Here is a 20,837-nt window from a genome sequence, read left to right on the forward strand (position 1 = left end):
TATGTAGTAAAGATAGCTTTATAATCTACGTATTTTTTTCGGCAACTTGATGAGCCTTGCTTTGAAATTCTTATTATCGAACATACAATACCGCACGATATAATGTAGGAAAGTATAAGATTGTCTAACTTAAACAAATCATTTACAAAAATTCGAAAATATTAGAATAAACACATTTTAAACATTGCTTAATAAATTAATCATTGCTGTCTCTATTTTAACAGATTTATTTCCCGAAGCTAAATTTATAAAATCCGTTAATTTGATTCACAAATCGGAAAGTCTCATTATTGACTATTTATTCGCAAATTTATTATTGATTTGAAAAAAAATAGCAAATTTTGTTTACTTGCAATAACCAGCTCACGTTTAACGATACAGCTGAAACTGTAGACTGCTGTATTTATGGATTAAAAATGTCAACATTCTAAAAATAAAAATGTTGATATGTGCTGGATGTCCAATTAAAATAATGGTCCATATTAGGCTATCCACCCCTTATTTAAACTACATAAGCTATTGTTTATGTTAATGTGCTCAATGGATGATCTTTAAAGTTATGTTTATTAGATATGTTATTGAACCTTCAAACTAACTAATTTAATTAAGGTCATTCGTCTTGAAAATCGTATTAAATTTAAAACGTTTAATCTTCTGTATAATAGAGAGTGTATCGACAGCGATATTTCTTTCGTAGAAGCGTCAAGGTAGGATCGTAACTGATAATTCGTAGATGCTAGGTATGTCAACGCAACGACAAATAAGTTTTTGACTGTTTGTAATTTTTTTTATGTAGCCACTGGGACATTTCCAAGAAGGATTGGGCATCCCTATCAGAACAGGACGCCTCCTAAAAGGAAGAAACCCAGAACAAGTTTTACCAGACTCCAAATAGCAGAACTAGAGAAACGTTTTCATAAACAAAAGTATCTTGCATCGGCTGAGAGGGCGGCTTTAGCAAAATCTTTGAAGATGACAGATGCCCAGGTTAAAACGTGGTTTCAAAATAGAAGGACGAAATGGAGGTGAGTTTTTTTTAAATTACATATTTTTAACTTTAAAAATTTTCCTAGCTTAAGTGAGATTGAAAAAATATATCTACTAAGGAAATAGTAATTGGGGAATTTTAAAAGGAAATTATCGGTTCGGGAGGTATTGTTTATCTGTCTAGCAAAATAGAATTCAAATATAGGCAGGAGTTTCTGAGCGATAAAGAAAGAACAAAAATACTTAATTTAGATAAAGTGACTGTTCGGTGGATAGCTGTTAAGTGGAGGACGACTCCCCCCATTCCAGTCCAGACAGACAAAACTAATGATACTTGATGCGAGCATTTCTGTGACCTTTTTGTAAAAATTGACGACTACCAATAAATTAACACGTTTTTACATGCTCAAAGTATCTTATTAGTTAATTCCTTTTAGTTTTGCTTTCAAAAGCTTTTAAACTGTTTCAGTAAAAATATACCCATCAATTAATTACAAGCATAATATGAAGAAAAAAAATAGATAAATACAAAAGTATTCTATAATTTATGTAATTTTTATTAAAATACACACTCGTAAATTCGTATTAGTATAGTTTTTATAAAAGGATACAAGTTTCTTAAACGTTTGTACTGAAATCAATCATGTTAAATAGCATGCATAAATGATAAATACCTTCAGGCTTCTATAAAAATGTTTCAAAAATTCCTTTACATTCTTCCTGAATGTTGTAAATATTATGTGTAAAATAATGAAACGAAGTGGGTAGTTTCTTTTCAAACGGACTTGCTTCATATTTTAACAAATTCGTTTTGTTTTTCAATATCATTCAACTATCGTTTTCAGTAATTTTTCATTATAATAAGATGTAATAAAGTTTATATTAATAAAAAATAAAGAGCTGAATTATACTTCCTAGATACTATTCACATCAATGAAGTCATTGTGGGTCTTAACGATTCACCCACTTTGACGTCCAAATGTTTAGAGTTATATTGGCTGGGGGGTTAGAGTGGTGGCTCCGTTTAGACCCGGACTGACTTTACTGATTTACATATATTTGTTCAGAGTTTTCTCAATATTCTAAAACAAAAAATTATATTTTAAATAATTTCGTATGAAAAGTCAGTCCTTAAATAGTAAACAATATTATAATATTTATCAAGCACAAGATCGTATCATTTAATTCGCCCTGCAGCGTAAACGTAATTCCATTTATCTCTACAAATATGTATAAGAGAGACATTCATTTATTCATAGGATAACTCTGGAGGTGCTTTTTATTTAATTCGAAAAGAGATGATGTAGAAAAATTCATATCTCTTATAGTTACACAGTTAAATGAAGTTTTACGTTCGTCTCCTATGAAACGTATTAAGTGACACACTCAGAGTCCCGTATTTCCTTACAAGACATTAGCTCCGGATTTAACTAGAATAGAAATTTGATGGTTCCTTTCAGGATTATTTATTTAATTTTTACATTGTACAAATGAATTTACTTCATTAGCTTTCTAACGAGCTTTTGCGCTAGACACAGAGTTTTTAGAGATTTTGTTAGCAATATTTGTGATAAGTAAGGAAATGCTGCTTAGGATCATTAAAGATTAAAAAAAAAATCGGCTGTTCTCTGAATATTAAAAGATGATTATTTATATATTATCGCGATTCACTTCCAATATTTCTTCTACAGCTTGGTTTCTCTTGTTTTTATAGACCATTCATCATACTCATTCCATCCTTTTGTCGATAGCTTAGTTTTATTTCTGATTTATGTAAAACATAAGAATATATTGAATCAATTTGAAGGCATGAAACTGATTTTCCTTTGTTTCGTCGCTTCTCTTCGGTAGATTGAGCGAAAAGCTAAAAACTTGCTTCATCATTAGCAATTTTAACTATTTGTATCTCCTTGGTTTACTGTAATTCATTGCCCCAGAGACATTGTCTGTATTGTCCGACTAAGAACCAATCACTACTACCTTAATCACTTTTAGCATAGAATTAAATTTAGAGACGACCCCAGTTATCAATGGGGATGTCTCGTGCAAGATATTCATAATTTGGGCTGACAATGCTCATTATATGAATAAATAGTAAAAATTTGCTTCTAACTTCCCTATATACTCGTTTTCAAATTGCAACATCCTCATTCTATTGATTTTTATCTCTGCAAGTCGAATATTGAAGTCTTAAATCTCACTTTCATCTTCCTCAAAAGTCAACAGATCCTTCCATAAAATTATATCAAGTCGAATCGCTAATTTGTAACTTAATATCTTATGTACTTATCTCCTTCATCATGTGTTCCCGTGTAAAAAAAATGTCTCACAAACTATTTTGCGAGACTATTTACGATATTTTGTGGACTATCATGGAAATAATAGCGCGTTTGCTCGATTGCAATTCACTACATAGAACTTAATTTCAGTATCAATTTCGAGATCATTTTCGATATTTAAAATTAAACATAAGTAAGATATTTTTTTCGGAATTATATTGGAGACTAAATGTAAAACCATTTTTAGTGCAAAATGAAAATAAATATTTTTGAATATTTTATCTTTCTCCATGATATATTACCGTTTGCATATTGAAATGTATCATAGATTGCTTTTAGTTATTAAATAATTGAAAGGTGTAAACTGAATTCATACATAATTTATTTATACATAGTAAAATAAATAATACTAGCACACAGTCTCTGTGCTTAGGACTTTAAATGACAGAGATTATTGTAATCATTAAACAATCCTGTAGCTTTGCCCTTAATAATAAAATTAATGTCTAGAACTATATTATTAGTCTGTTACAATTTACGTGTCGATTGAAAATTAGATACAATTATCGATTTAACTAATACAGCATGCATGTCATCTAAAGTATGTGCACGATTATTCACCTACGTATAGATACTTTAAAACGATGCTTTTCTTAATCAACTGACTGAAATCAATTCATGAAAAGCAGGCATTAAAAATTCTTAATTATGCCACAAAATGTGCAAAATAAAATAAAAATTGCCATTTAAAAACTCAAGATGACCTTTTTGTATAAACTTTATTTTACTTTCAAAGGTCAAATCAATGCGATTGTCCCTCTTCAAAAGCCAAACGAGTTCTATATTATATTTGAAATTTTTTTTTCAGTATATACAAAAAATGGTTTATTTTATAATAGTGTAGTCACATTAAAAGTCTTAATTATTTTCTTGATTAGAGTCTTTAATTTTTGGAGTATATTTTATTTGGTTCCTTAATCCCGACCGCACAATAAATTCATAACGCCTGTAAATTCGTATATTTTCAAATTGTATTCTGAGTTTCATTTCATTTACCCCCTCTAAGCAGTCATTTTAAACAGCCTGTCCCATTATAACAGTCGGATTCAAATACCTTTAACCTAATCATACTATAGAAAAATGTCTGAACCAATAGTTATTTCACTTTAAAGTTGCTCCGGCGGATGGTACCGTATAAAGTGGGGGCCTTGCTACAGGTCCTTGCAATTTATTTTAGTAATTCCGTTTGAAAGGATTGAAATATTTTTAAATCTATTATTTCTTATAAGAAAGGAGTTGTTAGTTATAGATAAACGATAAATAAGTTGGTAAATACAAGACGAAGTAACATCTGAGGGCACTGATTTGTGCTTTTTCTTATTTCCACTTGCAATATCTTCTTAATTTGGTCGATAATTTGCTATTTTTACAAAACTAATCGTATCTGCGTAAAACGAATTAGAAGTACCTTTTTGTCGTAAAATTCTATATTTTTGTATTCGAGTAAAAATTACATGTTAAAAATCACAATTTTCAAACTTTATTCATAGTAATTTGGTCGATGACCTTACACTTTCAGACAAAATTTCAAAAGGTTACAGTTGAAATATAATTTTCCTAAAATTTCATCAATATCTATACAGGGGGTTTTGCGTAAGCCTCCTCAGAGCAGGGATACAAAATGACACATACCTCTTTAACTATAAGAGATATATAATTTTTTCATAGGATCTTTTCGAAAGCAAATAACAAGAGATTTCGAAAAGGTCCTATGCAAAAATTGAATATCTCTTATAGTTACAAAGATACGCGTCATTTTGTATCCATGCTTTAGAGCGTCTTACGCTAAACACCCTCTATATATTGTAACCGGAAGGTCTACAAATAACTAAAAACACGGAAAATAGTTTATGGAATAACAATTTATTCCTCATAACACTCAGGGGAAGAGGCCTCCCGCGATGCTCACGCACACTTATTATACGCGTATACAGTATTTTTCGGGTTCTCACTTATGTTCTACGGAGGAGGGAATTACTCAGAGATGGACCGGGGTTGGGTAGGGGCGACTAAAAGGGGTGACGGGGTTAGACGGGGAAAAAGCGTATGGGGAAACAGGTGACAGGTAGGGGTGATGGGAGCACTGGGAAAAACACGGCGGCGACCACTTCGACCACGAATTTCGACACTCCACACTTCCCGCGACGTGACGACTTTAATTTCCCGAAGAAGGGGGCCGTATTCATAAGACGAGACTCCTATTGAATAACGGCGACGACCCTTCTGTTTCACTTACACAGTAAGGCAGAGAAAAGCTTGGCGGCTGTTGGCGTGTTCTAGCTGTAGAACAGAAGTAGTCAAAGTCCAGACTAGCAGTGGCCCGATTCTCACTTTTCTCTTGTGACATCGGCCAGGTTTTATTTTCCTATTCCTGTTGTCTCCTCCTTCATTAGGGCAACAGCGCATGTGTAAGATCATCGAGCCAATTATCGATTGGAATATTAGGTTATGATCCACATTCGCACTGTTCCTAGTATTCGTAGGCTCTTTTCCAGCGGCGTCGTCTGCTACATTGTTTGGTGGCTTCCGAGCGGGGCGATGCGGTGCGGGGTTGGCGATGGGGGGTCGGTAGTGGCGCGGTCAGGGGAGATCGCAGCTCGGCGCGCTAGCGGTGCGGCGCGGTAACGGGAAGGAACTGGTGGGGTACTCAGCGGGAATACGTGGTAAGGGGACGACAGGAGAGTCGCGTAAACGGACGAGCACAGCGAGAAGATTGAAAGGAGAGGACACTATATACACATCGGGGACGGAATAATAAAGGATAGGAGAACAACAGTTTTCTAACTCATGTGGGAGCAGAGGATACATCTTAACATTACTCTTAATCTGAAATAAAATATTCTTAATTCCTATAAACCTATTTACAACTAGTCCTACAAACATTCGCCCAATTCCCAATCATACCATTTCCTAAAAACATATACTCTCCTTCCGTGGGCGATACTTACAATATTCCTTCGGCAGAAAACTACATGGTAGCTCCACAGAAGTTTCATCATACTACACTCACACATCAGCAGGCATACTGGGGGGCGCGGGAGGCACTAAGGGGGAGAGAAAAGAACAAAAAAATGTGTACATTTCTGTAACGTGTTTCTACCACGTTACAATTTATGTATATTCGTAGTTCGACGGAGTTACACCTTAAGGGGGTCATAAGATGTCACTCTTATTTTGGCCTTAAGAGATATGCTGAAGGAAGAATGAAGGTTATTTTTAAATTTGATAATTTGCAACTCCAATTCATAATTACTAATTTTTGTAAGTAATTACGAAAACTTTCCTAAACTCTATTATGTTTTTTCATTTGATTAAATAGTTTACAGAACATTCCAATTTTAAGATTGCATTCAGAAGTGAGATTGATTACAGTAGTATATGTATGTCATTGCTACACGTAAACTCATATAGTAGGTAACATACGAATATTTTTAATTTGAAATATCTCGTTAACGGCTAAATTAATTGAAAACAAAATGTAAAAATGGTTATGAAAGATTCTTGATCAGGAGACACGGCAGTGTCTCGGCGGCAGGTAGGTATATAACGTTGTGCGCTATACTGTGTAACTATACAGCAAGTTTTTGCCGCCCCAATTTTTAAACCGATTATTTTCCATGAACGATGCATTATCATGATTTAAGTGAAGCTTCTCTTAAATAGGTCCTTAAAAAGCTTTCAAATGAGACCTTGAACGTGAAAAAAGGTTTCTGCAATCCAGAGATCTTATACTCTGTTATTTAAATATACAGGGTGTAACAACAATGATGCTTTTAATTTTAACCTCATATTCTTGAGGCTAAACTAGGTAAAAAAGTCGTATACTATGACATTCCTAAAAGCATCATTGCTGAGATAAATCAATTTTAAACCGATAAATAACGGCTTCGATTCAACGGAAGAATTATTTTACACTCACTTTAGTTGACAGTTCCCATTTAATAAAACAAAAGAAGTATGTACTTCTCCATCGTTCTGTATTGTCGTACGAGCTCACATACACACGCACGCAACTACGCCGATTATTAATATTACCTCCTACTGTCTTACATTCCTAATCCTGGTGCTAATGAAATTTATTTTCCGACTGTTTTTAAAATGATCCTCGACAGCATCCATTTAGTTAAAAAATTTGGAGAATAATACGGCGTTATTCGTACATCGATTTTCAAGTCGTTTTATCTTTCCGGTAACGCAACATAGGAACTGCTTTAAGGTAGTCAAGAAGTAAGTATTATATTAAAAAAATAATTATAAGAAATGGTATTTTTTTGTTTTTGGAAATCTTACTGTTTTATCAGATATAGTAGTTTGAGATGCATCATTGGATGAGCAATTGACTCGAACATAGATTTTCTAGTAAGGCTATAGTCTTTTCTGGAAGTTTCGACCTAAGTGGAGACCTTAAATGATCTCTTTGCGAATAAATAGACCTTTCATAATTTTATGAAAGAACAATCCACAAAATGAAGAATAATTTTTTTATTATGCCATAGATTATCCATAGTTTTTGCTTTTTTACTTAGTATTTGGTATAGTGTCTGCTTAAATGGACTTGCCAGTAAAACTAGGTAATTGCTAGGCCAGATTCTATTTTACAATGACTAAAAGTTGATATGGTCACCAAAATGAAATATTTTATAATTCACTTAGCAAATCATAATAAACTGAAGAGAAAAGAATAATTATTTACCAACTTATCTGAAATCTTATCGTACCTAAGGGCGTGCAAAAACTACGAATAATAATCTATAGGATTAACAAAAAATTATTCTTAATTTTTTAGCTTTTCCTTTCATAAAATGAAAAAAGGCTTATTTATTCTTAAAGGAATCCTTCAGGCCTTTCACTTATTAGGCCGAAATTTCGAGACAAGACTATAGCTTTACTGGAAAACCAATTTTCGAGATATTTTGCTCTTCTAATGATGTAGCTAACTGCTATATCTGATAAATCAGTAAGATTTCCAAAAACAGAAAAATATATGATTTCTTATAATGGCTTTTTTAATATAATACTTATTTATTTAACTACCTTAGAACAGTTCATATGTCGCGTCATCGAAAAGATAAAACGACTTGAAAATTAATCTATAAATAATGCCATATTATTCTACAGACCTTTCAACTAAATGGGTGCTGTCGAGGATCCTTTTAAACATAGGCGAAAAATAAATTTCATTCGCACCAGAATCAGGAATGTAAGACATTAGGAGGTAATATTAATAAAATCGGCGTAGTTGCGTGCATGTGTGTACAACAATACGGAACGGTCGAAAAGTACAAAGTTCTTTTGTTTTCTGAAAGGGAACTGTCAATGAAAGTGATAATTTTTCCATTGAATTGAAGCCTTGATTTATTGGTTTAAAATTTATTATCTTTGGAATGATGCTTTTATGGTATTAATGATACATGACTTTTCAACTTAGTTTATGCTCAAGAATATGTGGTTAAAATAAAAAATCATTGCTGATACACCTTGTATATGCCAAAATATTAAAATTCTTCTCCTTCGGTTTATTCTTCAATCTCTCGATGATGTCTTCGTCCTGCAGTTAGTCCCTTTGACATCATTTTTGTACTGCTGTGCTGCTAGCCCATTTGTGACTTTGACAGTTTTGTTGGCTATGTTATAGGTAATGAGGTTACATTTAGTATTGTATCGAATTTTGATCTAACGTCCTATCAACTGTGTACATGATACAGTGAGGTTAGTTTGTGATTAGGATAGTGTCAATTTAGCAAATCGACAGACATAATTCCAGTTAATAGTAGTAAAAGGAATCAATAAATAGATAAGTATAACATTCTATTTTACAATATAAAATGCTGTAAACTTTGTGGTACTTTGTGGAATTTCTTTTTCAGATTAAGTTAAAATTAAATAGTCCTTTTTTCATTGCGGAGGATAGAACTGACTGGATTCACAGAGACATATGTTTACAACATTGCTAATTAGAAGTTTACGTTCAATATTAATGAGCATCAATCAGTATTAAGAGTATATTAATTGATAGAATTTGTTAAGGTATTTGAAAATCATATACACTACAGGCCAAAAGTTTAGGACCACTTAGTAAAATTATCAAAAAGACAGGCTCTCCTTTAAATACGTGTATAGTTTGGCAAACCTAAGAGGTAGAACAAATTTAAGGATATCATCGTGAAGCTTATTAGATTCCGCATCCTACTGCATTAATTTGACATAGAAAAATCTAATGGGCGCCTGTATTAAAGGAAAGGAACATGGCAACATTTTGGACGTCTCCATATTTATGGATATCAAATTTCAATTCTTTGCACCGCTCATATTAATTGTCTGAGGCATTTGAAATTCAAGTAGGTGAAAGCTTGAATGTTTAGCTTTCATTCAAGTTCAAAAACGTTTATATATTCTTATTAGGTCCGCAGTTATTTGATAATTAATGAAGCAGTGTTCGGCCAACATTTTTTCCGTAAAACATGTGTTCGCTAAGCTCTTGAAGCAAATTCAGGTCTGTATAAATTATAGGTACCAAAAAGGGGAAATACGTTTAACTTTTCTTTCATTTGATTAACAACTTTTCTACGGTTTCAATTAAATCAATGCAATGCTTTAATACAGTTAACATATTTATACTTTTATTGGTTGAATTGGAACACGTAGTATTATTAATAATCAAAATACAAAAATTAAAAGTGGTACCAGTTTGGCACCTATAATTTATACAAACCTGAATTTGCTTCAAGAGCTTAGCGAGCAAATGTTTTACGGAAAAAATGCTGGCCGAACACTTCTTCATTAATTATCAAATAACTGCGGACCAAATAATAATTTATATATGTTTTTGGTCTTAAATGAAAGCTTAAGTTTCAAGTTTTCACATACTTAAGTTTCAACTTCGTAAGACGATTACTATAACCGGTGCAAGCCATTGAAATTGGATATCCATATATAAAGAGACATCAAAAATTGTATGATATCTCTTTTCTATAATATGGGCATCTATTGGATTTTTTTAGATCAAATCATTATGGTCGGACGCGGAATTTTATAAGCTTTCCAACGGTATCTTCAAATTTCTTTTAACTCCTAGGGCTGCTAAACCACTAGTACATAAAGAAGAGCATGTCATTCTGACAATTTTGTCGGTTGGTCCTAAACTTTTGGCCTGCAGTGTATACTGTACTTTGAGGCATTAAAAGCATTAACAAAATGCATGTTTTATTTTTTCTTTTCTTTAAACAGATATAGATACCAACTGTCCAAAGCTTATGTCCTGCATTTGAATAATTTTCCAGGCGATAATAAACTTTCTTATTACTACGATTAGAAAAAAGTAGATGAATATTTGCTATTCGTTATTTAATATTCAATGATAATATAAAACAATATGAAAGTTAAATATTTATCCACGCTTCTCTAATCAAAGTAAAAAGAAATTATTATCATCTCAAAAAGAATTTTCCTAATTTGGGATATAATCTTTCGAAAAATTAGTATCAATATTTTATTAATAAATAATAATTTAGCATTCCTGATTTTATCAAATGAATAGAAGAGTCTGTATTTTCATGAAAATAAATCCATTGCAAAAGAACTGTAGTCTGTTAATAAGCGCAATTAACTTTAGGTTTAATTTGCAACAATTAATGAAGATAACAGTGTCAGCAATCGCATAAACTGAGGAAATTAAATAGTATAGCCAGTAAAACATTTGAGATTAAAAAATTTAAACTAGAGAAATAGCTGTTCATCTGTTACCAAAATGAAATTTAATTTTCTCGAATTTAACAGAATATTTGCAAAGATCACATATTGTACACTGTCTTAAAAGCATCTAACTGTCAAAATGACTGTAAGATAATAAAAAAGGATTTTTGATTATATGTGTATGGGTTAACTATCAAAGCGTCTTTGAGTTGATATTAAAAAATCTTGTTGAATAACATGTAATAAGTTTAACGGTATCAGGAAAAATGTTAAACATAATATTTAATACTTAACAAAAATCTACTAGATATTAAACCATAAATCTCTGTAGACAAAATACGTATACTGGATTTATTTTATTTTTTATCCAGATTGCAGTTATTAAATTCTGCATTCAAGTGTAGCAAACTTTAAATTACAACGAAATCCTAATTTTTTCTGTATAAAAACTGGTAAAATGAAAATTTTATGCATAAGACCAGGTGCTCCAAGAATGTCCAAAATTGACTAAATTTTTGTCAACGTCATGGACATTCAGGGCCTTAAGGCACAATTTCCTTTTAAAATATATAAACAAATTACTAAAAAAATTTACATAAATATTATATGAATTCAGGACTTAGTAGTTTCATTCTTTTTCTGAATGCATTAAATTTTTATTAATTAGCATATTATAAGAAAAACTTGCAGATGATTTTGGGCGTAATATCTAAGAAATATAATTCAAATAGTCAGTGAATATTATGGAAGAAGCCTTCAAAAGTGTAATTATGATAAGAATTCATGATTGTATTATTTTGTATTTTGTTTAATATATTATTAAATTAATATCTTCAATTGAAGGTTTATATGTTTGAACAATGTGGACATAGAGAAGTGTTTCTTTAGCTTGAATTAGTTAAAACAATTATCTACTTTTAATTTCTATAATTTTACAAAACGTTATAAGATCCCACAAAAAATAAGTTTCGCCTGTAAAATAGGCGGCAAGTACATAAACCGTCCAGTGTAAATAATATAGTGAAATAAAATATTCCAATTAAGAAAATGAGTGAAATCTAAATGTTAGGCAAACATATATTTTCAGCATGGCAAAAGTTAAAATTTCGAAAAAAAAAATTGTAATACAAAAATGTTACTTGCCGAACCCGTTGTTTGCAATGGCACTAAATAACCACATTTTGAAATTACGAAAAGCAACGCTTATATTGTAAGATAGCGACTTAGATATGAACATTATAGGCCCGGCAATTAACATTTGTGTGTTATTATTTTTTTTTCTCGAAATCTGAACTTTTAATTGGAATATTTTACTGTATTATTTACGCTTGATGATGTATGTACTTACCTCTCGTTTTTACAGGTGAAGTTTGATTTTTGAAGGATACTAGTTAAAAGAATATGCAATAAAAAAAAGGGGGGATATTAAGGAGAGGATGATTGATGAAATTCAAAGTTAGTCTACTTCTTTCATTCAGCACTCCTCTTAACCCGCCAATAGGCGCGTGCTTTTTTTTTACGTAGATAGGCGCGTGGGGTGCCACGGACACCCCATTTGTTTTTCGTTATTAGACGTAAAATATTTACAAATACAGATTTATTTTTCAATAAATATCATCTATGCGAAGTTCCCTTTGGTATACAATAGCAATTGCATTTCTTTACATTATTTGTATTAATTAAACGCTAATATTTTTAAGTGACTGCACAAATTTTTCGCTACGTTACCAATAGATTTCTATTCTTGGGGTGTTCTGAACACCCCGCGCGCCCATTGCCGGGTTAATGTTAAGCCAATGTTGTCTTATGTCTATTTTGAAGTGAAATGATTGTTGTTTGAAACAATTTTTAAATAGGGTGATTAATTTTGCAGATATATGAAGGCGGCAGTTATAATGTGAGACCTTATATAATTATGCCCCTTCCGCAAGTTATTTCATGTGTAACATATTTCAAAATACATACAATTCTTAGCATTTAAAATTTCTTGCCTAATCTGATTTCGGGTTTTTCTCCCAGGTGCATTTTAACGCTTTAATTGGTATGGGCGGCAACAAGGAGCAATAACTTTCTTATCATTTGTTCAGTTCCGTCTTTTAACACTAGATTTACGGACGTTGATTAGACCTATTTTTACCAAAGTGAGATAATTTGAATAATACACGAAAATTTAAGTTTTATATATAGAAATTAGTTCTACTTTAAATTAAATGAAAGATTTATTATTAAAAAATTTATTGAAAACATTTCTTACATATAAATTATGATTTTGAAATATCTTTGAATGAGTCAAATTGGCTCAGTCCGTAAATCTAGTGTTAAATATGTAGATATATCAACTCATCAATAGATAAATATATCCTGCTGCCAGGTTTAATTTCAATCTTTAATAAAAGAAGATATAATAAGCAAAACACGAAAAGATCGATGTTAGCATATTATTTAATTTTCGGATACAGTACAGTATTCAATTTACGATTTTTGAGCTTCAAGTGTATATATCTCTCGCTGTAATTATTTAGTATTATTTTTCTAATAGTAAGTGTTCTTTGAATAGTAATAAAACATAAGGGTTAGTGAAATTAATTTAATTATGCGCAGTACTTCCCAAGGAACTTGAGCCACTTAAAAATCTCTAAAATAATACATTTTATACAAAAATAGTAAATTACTTCTTTATTAATTTAAAACATTATATTTACTAATAGTATTACCTTGATCTTGAATATGTCCTCTAAATCCATGAAAAGTCAACTTTTATTGAAACGTAAATACTTATTTATTACCGTCAAATGGGGTAATTAGTAACAGTGATGGGATAATAAGAAACACACCTATAATTGTGTGATACAGATTTTTACTACTGTCGAGGTGCTTGTTGATCAATGTCAATTATTAACGAATATCATATTGATAAATATCAATAAGCAATGAGGTGGTAAAAAATAAAATCAAACTATTATAGATTTGTTACTTGTTACCCCCCTCACTGTTACTAAGTGCCCCATTTGACGGTAGTACATTTGGTAATAGCAGCATTTAAGCTACTCTTCTCAAAAAAAAAAAAGTTATTATTTAAAATACATATTTCTGAGATACTATTTTGTTATGAATTTTTATGTAGATTAAAGATACTACATGTATATGTGGTGCCAATCACAAATATTATTTTGGCAATATAAACACCCGAGTCGAAATTTTAACCCTACATTAATCCTTAAACATCTTAAAAACACCTCATTTTATCCTATTTTGTTCTACAATCGTACTTTCCTTCTTCACAGAACTATCTAACTTCTTTCTAAATCTTAAATTATTCTCCAATGTGAATGAAGTAATATTAATTCCTTTTGTAGGCTGTTATAGACTTTTTATAGACTTTTCATTGAACTTTGAACGTATGATATTGTAGAATTAAAATCAAATTTTATTCTGAAAGCCTATTTTACATCTTAAAAGACCTTTAGCGCCTTCATTGCCCGTGTTTACACTAGATTCTTTGAAGTCTAAAGGAGGTCTTATAAGAAGTCATCATTATAAGAATTGCAGTTTAGCGGAGTAGGCAAAGGCATGGACTACTGTTCGCGAGGTCCCAGGTTCGAGTCCCATTGTTGCAGAAATGAAATATATTTACAGGTCGCTTTTTCACGTGAATAATAAATAATATTTGATATAGTAGTTGAGCCGTAGCTGCTTAGAGGCTAAAATATGCAAAGATTGTTGAAGAAAAATTTTTTTTATCCGATTTTCCTGATAAAGACGTAATCAATGTTAGACTCATCGTTTATATTAAAATCAGATTAGATTTAACAGAACCGATCCCGACGTATCAATGCTTTGCACGATCCATCCGGTGAGCCACATACTACATTACTCTGAAGAATGAGTTCAAAGGATTATAGGAGGTTTTGCTAAATCTTACCTTTGTCATATTAGTTGGGGAATTGTTCAAAATGTGACAACTTTTAGAATTAAAAGAGAATTTCAAGCCATTAAAGAAATTCTGTACAAATACTATGAAGTCTTCACTAGAGGACTTTCGTAGCATTACGGTAAGAGTAAAATTTCGACTCGGGCAAGTATATAAATTTTCAAAATCAAAAGTGTCATAAAAATTATTATTTTGAACAATAAATTAATATAGTACTTTGGAAAACTCTCGCGAAATCAATTACAAAACTATTGGTAGCCCATTTGAATACAATAAAGAATATATTTCAAATAATATAAAGTATACGAATCAACGTTTCTATCAATAATTGTTTAGTTCGTTGGAGAACATAAAATAGTTTATTTCGTTCAATCTTGGGAAGGGTGCTAAATGAAATATGGAAGTCATTTTGACATTTTTAAATGCAACACAATATATTTCCACATATTTTTGAAGCTAATGATAAAAGCTTTATAAAACATTATATTGATTTACACTTTTACCTAATCTTTCAAGAAATATGTAAATTGAAATATATAAGTAGGTGAGGAACTAAGCTCATGTACGCGTAGTGGTCATGTGCACTACTTCAGTTAAACCAATATCTATATGCAGATTCAAATCAAAATATCTTGTAAACGGCTGGGTGAAAAGAATAATCAATATAGTGCTTGAAAAACTTATTGACATTAGCCACAAGAATATGTAAAAATATTTACTGTTCCATTTCGAATACATAAGATGACATTCATGTTTCCTTTTTCATCAGTTCCAAGGTGATACCAACGATACTATGTTTTATGCATTTGGAAGTGGGACAAATTCTGTTTGAAACACTTTTTCCTATATATCAAGAGACACGGTAGTGTTTCGATGGCAAGTAATGTAAAAAACCGAGACCCTACCATCTTTTATGCGATGTTTAACCATACTATATCTAATTTATAGTTCCAATGAAAACATTTTGAAAGCGACTAATTTAATTAAAAATTTAATGTAAGTGTCATTGTATAAAATAAGTATAAGCTTTTCAATGAGACTAGAAACTTCTACATTGGTTCACTCAATGCTGAGATATAAAGATTGAGCAATTCCGATCACTTACTTACAGCGTTTCTTTTTCTCCCAACCGAAAATTGTTGTCTGGATCGGAACTCTCGATCTTTCACGTTGCAAGCCTATCTCCGGCATCTTCTGTCCTTTCACCTATTCTTCTGATAGAATCTGGCCTCATCTAACCAGCCAATAAACATGGTATCCAGTGGCAGGGTTTTGTATATACACGTGTTTGTGTGTAGCATTTTATATGTGTCAGTGTCAGCAGTATTTTATAGTAAAAGAGAATTTCCTAAGACCGGAATTGCCCGGCACGTGGCTTGCTATTCTACGTGCCGTGTAATTTTTAGCCTAAGATATTTCTATCATTAAAAAAAGGTTTAAGATCCCTTCCAAAAAACACATACGTGTAAGAAAAAGATGGCAAGCAATTAAAATAATCCTTCATAACAAAAAGGGTCGAAAAGGAATTTGATAAATTCGACATGTAATAGACTTGATCAATATAAAAGATATTTAAAATATAGAAATATTAATAAAATGCAATTACACAATTTTCAATAAATAAATATTTCAAGTTTTATTGAAAAGAAAAAAAAATCATCACGAAATGCTACTTGCCGGACCTGTGATTTATTTATATACTATATATATTATACAGTCCCCGAAATTTCCATAAAACCATTCGGTTTATTAAAGAAATCTTCTTACTATTCTATAATAATTTAAATTTAATTATTGGTCTTTCTTTAAGATTATTTAAATAAAATATATACAACTGTGCATTGATAATACCGTATTTATTATACAAGAAACGTAAATATACATATTTTTCGAACAAACGAAGTACGAAATTTCCATAAAGCCAAACATATTTTTTATTACACGTGTATGAAAAGTGCCTGTTTTCAGCTTAGTTTTCGGGGTCGAAAGTGACTGTTTTCATGCTACTGTTACTCGTACATGCGCAGTAGCGTTTTGTTTCATTTTCAACCCTAGGGAGTTTAAAATGGAACGAAAAGTTACTTTCAACCCTAGGGCTGAAAACAAAATACCATATATATATATATATGTATATTGAAAAAATGAAACTAATAAAAAAATAGAAGAGCGTAAAAAAGAATCTTGTTGGCATAACCACACAGATTTATTTAGTGACGATAACTATCAGTAAAAACAGTAAAGTCTACAGAAATGAATGATAAAAAGGCAATGGAAAATATAAAAACTATTGCGACGAATATTTCTAAAAATTTACTTCCAGAAAAAAGTGGTGATAGATATAATGTTGAATATGAAAAATTTCTGGTGTGGCAAAAATCAGAAAATATAAAAATTATCTCTGAGGACGTGTTATTGGTCTATTTTACTAAGCTGGGAGAGAAATACAAAGCATCTACCTTATGGTCAGTTTACTCTATATTAAGAAGTACTATATCATTAAATCATAATATCAATATAACCACTTATCACAAGCTGATAAGTTATTTAAAGAAGCAAGCGAAGGACCAAAATTATAAAAAATCCAAGGTTTTGTCACCACAAGACGTGGAAACATTTTTGAATACAGCCTCTGATATGAATTATTTATCCACAAAGGTAATTTTATAGAATAATATACATTTTTATGCATTTCAAAAAAATTATTGTTAATATTTTTCATGCAGGTAACTTTAATATTTGGTGTTTGCGGAGCTTGTAGAAGTCATGAACTAGTTAATGTAACAATTAATGATATCGAAGAAAATAATAAATTTTTTGTCGTTAAAATTCCTATTACTAAAAACAACAAACCAAGAAGTTTTGTAATCGACGAAAAATTTTATGGAATTGTTAAAAAGTATATTGATCTTCGGCCAAAAAATATAACTACCAACAGGTTTTTCATTAATTATCAACATGGAGTTTGTACGAAACAACCAATTGGTAAAAATCAAATAGCAGGGATGCCAAAACAAATAGTAAGGTTAGTAGTTTAAACTATAACTAATTATAAATATCTAAAACGATCACCCATTTTTATATATATAACTTTTTCAGTTTCCTGGGATTGAGTGATCCTAGCAGTTACGCAGGACATTCCTTCAGAAGGACATCTGCAACCATGCTCGCAGACGCAGGAGCAAATATAACTATTATTAAAAGGCATGGTGGTTGGAGGTCGGAAAGCGTGCCTGCAGGTTATATAGAGGAGTCCGTTAATAACAAAAAAAAATAAGTCAGCTCTTAACTTCAGCAGTCAACTTACAGACTAATGAAGAAAATGATATGCAGTTAAAACCAAGAGAAGATAAGATTTCCAGCTTTCAAAATGCAGCATCCAGTAGTTCTAATACCACCCTAAGCAATTACACTGTAGAAGCTACAAAAGACAAAGTCCCGATATCTATTGTAATTAATAATTCTACTAACTGCTCCATAACATTTAATTGAAAACCTATGTTATATTGTTAATTATGTTCAATCAATCGCTTTGTATACAGAAATGTAATTGAATAAACATAATTATAAATACAATTTTTAAATTTTATAACATTAAAGCGTCGTGTGTTCTCATACGGGGGCTCCGCTCCCTTGTCACCCAATAGGGGGCTACGCCTCCTTTACCCCCCCTATCCTGCTTCCTATTCCTTTCCTAGCCTTATGTTCGTTTAATCTTTCAGTTAAATTATTATTAATTATGTTACATAATTTGTTAGGCCAACTTCTTTTCATACACTGGTAATAAAAAATATCGTGTGTTACTCGGGCCAGAAATTGCCGATTGCACTCGTGTGATAGCATCACTCGCATCGCTCGTGCTGCCAACTTCACACTCGTTTGCAACCGTCAACTTTCGGCCCTTGTAACACAATGTACTATTAAACAAGTATTAACAAATAAAAGAAGAAATTATTTTATCTTTAAGCACTAATAATGTGTATAATTTCCATTTGTTTTAATGACTTCAAAAATTCGACTGGGCATTGAACTGGTTAAATTTTTTAATGTTTTTGTCGATAGATATCCATGTTTCGTTTATGGCTTTCCATAGCTCAGAAATTTAATTATACTGTTTACAAATATCATAAACATTTCTTGCGAGCATCCCCCAAAGATTTTCAATTGGATTTAAATCGGGCGAACAAGCTGGCCATGTCAAAACGTTGATGCTTCAATTATCAAGCCACTCTTTCGTATGCATTGATGCATGCACTGCAGCATTATCATGCGGAAATATCAAAGTTTTATCTTCGATTTCTTCAAGAAAGGGTATTAACGTAACTTCTAAGAGTTCAGTATATAATTTTGAATTCATTTTATGAGTAATATGACAAATCGGCGTTTTCTTTTTAGCTGTAAGTGCAGCCCAAATCATCAATGAGCCACCACCGAAGTTTCTCATGGCTACGGCATTTTCTTTTTTCAAATCATGCCAATAATATTTAAATCCATCTGGACCATCTAAATTAAATTTTGTTTCATCAGAAAAAATAATATTATTCTACTCGTGGGTCCAAGACATGTGCCTTTGAGCAAATTTTAGTCGGGCTTCTTTATAATGCTTCTTCAGTGCTGGTTTCTGCAGCATTTTCTTCCATATAAAATAAGTAGATTTCTTTAAAATTTGCTGCACACGTGTTGTGGTGATCGGTAGTTGTAGTTCAATTCGCAGCTGTGCTGCACTTTTAGTTTCTTTAGATGCTGACCTCAATAACAGTGAACGTTGCCTCTTAGTTATCTTTTTATTACCACCTTTAGGATGATTTTTATCATATCTCACACCTAAGTTAATGTAGTTATTAATTAATATATGTGATCTACGAATTTTTAATGCAATTTCTCAAGTAGAAAACCCCATATCTTTATAAGCATTGATTGCTGCTTTTTCCTCAGACGTCAATAACTTACCTCGAGGCATACTAATCAAAAACAGAAAAAATATACTAGAAGCTTAAAAAAGGATATAAGTAAATTTTAATACATACTTTAGAAAAAGAAGAGGCTATATGGAAAGGACTCTTACTGTCTGATCTGCACAAATATCAAAGGACAACTAAATAGCTTTATGGAAATTTCGTGCTGCAATAATACAATAACAGACATAAATGTAAACAGAGGCAAATTATAAATATTTCAGGCGGGATCCCTCAAGCCCTCTGTAGCCAACATTACGGAACGAAAAACGAGGGAGAATTGTCCAGCGCTATTTTTCGACCGATTTCATTGTTTTTGGGCTTGTTGGAATCGTTAGGACTCGCCTTTTGTCATAAATAAAGCCGTATTTTCCAAAAAACTTAAAAAAATAAAATTGTTTAAAAATTCGCATTAATAATATTTAAACGCAAAACAAATTGAAAAATCGGGCTTCTTTATGACGAGGTGCCAGACCTAACGATTCCAACATGCCCAAAAACATTGAAATCGGTTGAGAAATAGAGCCGTACTATTGTCCCGCGTTTTTGAGGTGGACGCAAACCAAAAATTTTTAGGAAGAAAGCTATGCTTCCTCCCCTCTCGAGGCTCACGCTAACGTGTTCCCCCACTCTAGCATCCAACCTCACTGCGAAGCATTCCTCTCATATTTACGCTATTCCCCTATCTGTAGCTATACATATATAAATACTGCTAAAATAATGTTCAGAACATTTCATCTTGCCGATATAATGAAATTGCTAAAAATGCAATTATGATTTTGTAATAAAATTGTAGAAAAGGAGATTTCGTAATGCTTGAAATATAGGGCATACGGCGAAACGCGGGACAAAGGTACAGTCGTATTTTTCAACAGAATTTGATGAGACTGGTAATAATTAAAGCCATTCTTCATGTAGATTGTCCTAAAGAGCTCG

At 31.6% G+C, this 20,837-nt stretch overlaps 1 protein-coding gene across 1 annotated transcript in view; it reads left to right on the plus strand.

The window, feature by feature from the left end:
• Positions 1-20,837, plus strand: part of C15 (homeobox protein C15) — a 393,740-nt gene that overhangs the window by 302,352 nt on the left and 70,551 nt on the right. The window contains exon 2 of the mRNA XM_066731730.1: positions 797-1,025. Coding sequence (XP_066587827.1) covers positions 797-1,025 — 229 coding nt within the window. The remainder of the gene's footprint in view (positions 1-796; positions 1,026-20,837) is intronic.

The sequence above is a fragment of the Prorops nasuta genome, unplaced genomic scaffold (assembly GCF_024137725.1).
Source record: "Prorops nasuta isolate Cenicafe-Biocafe unplaced genomic scaffold, Cenicafe_Pnas_1.2 PNAS00009, whole genome shotgun sequence".
In the NCBI taxonomy this organism is placed as follows: Eukaryota; Metazoa; Arthropoda; class Insecta; order Hymenoptera; family Bethylidae; genus Prorops; species Prorops nasuta.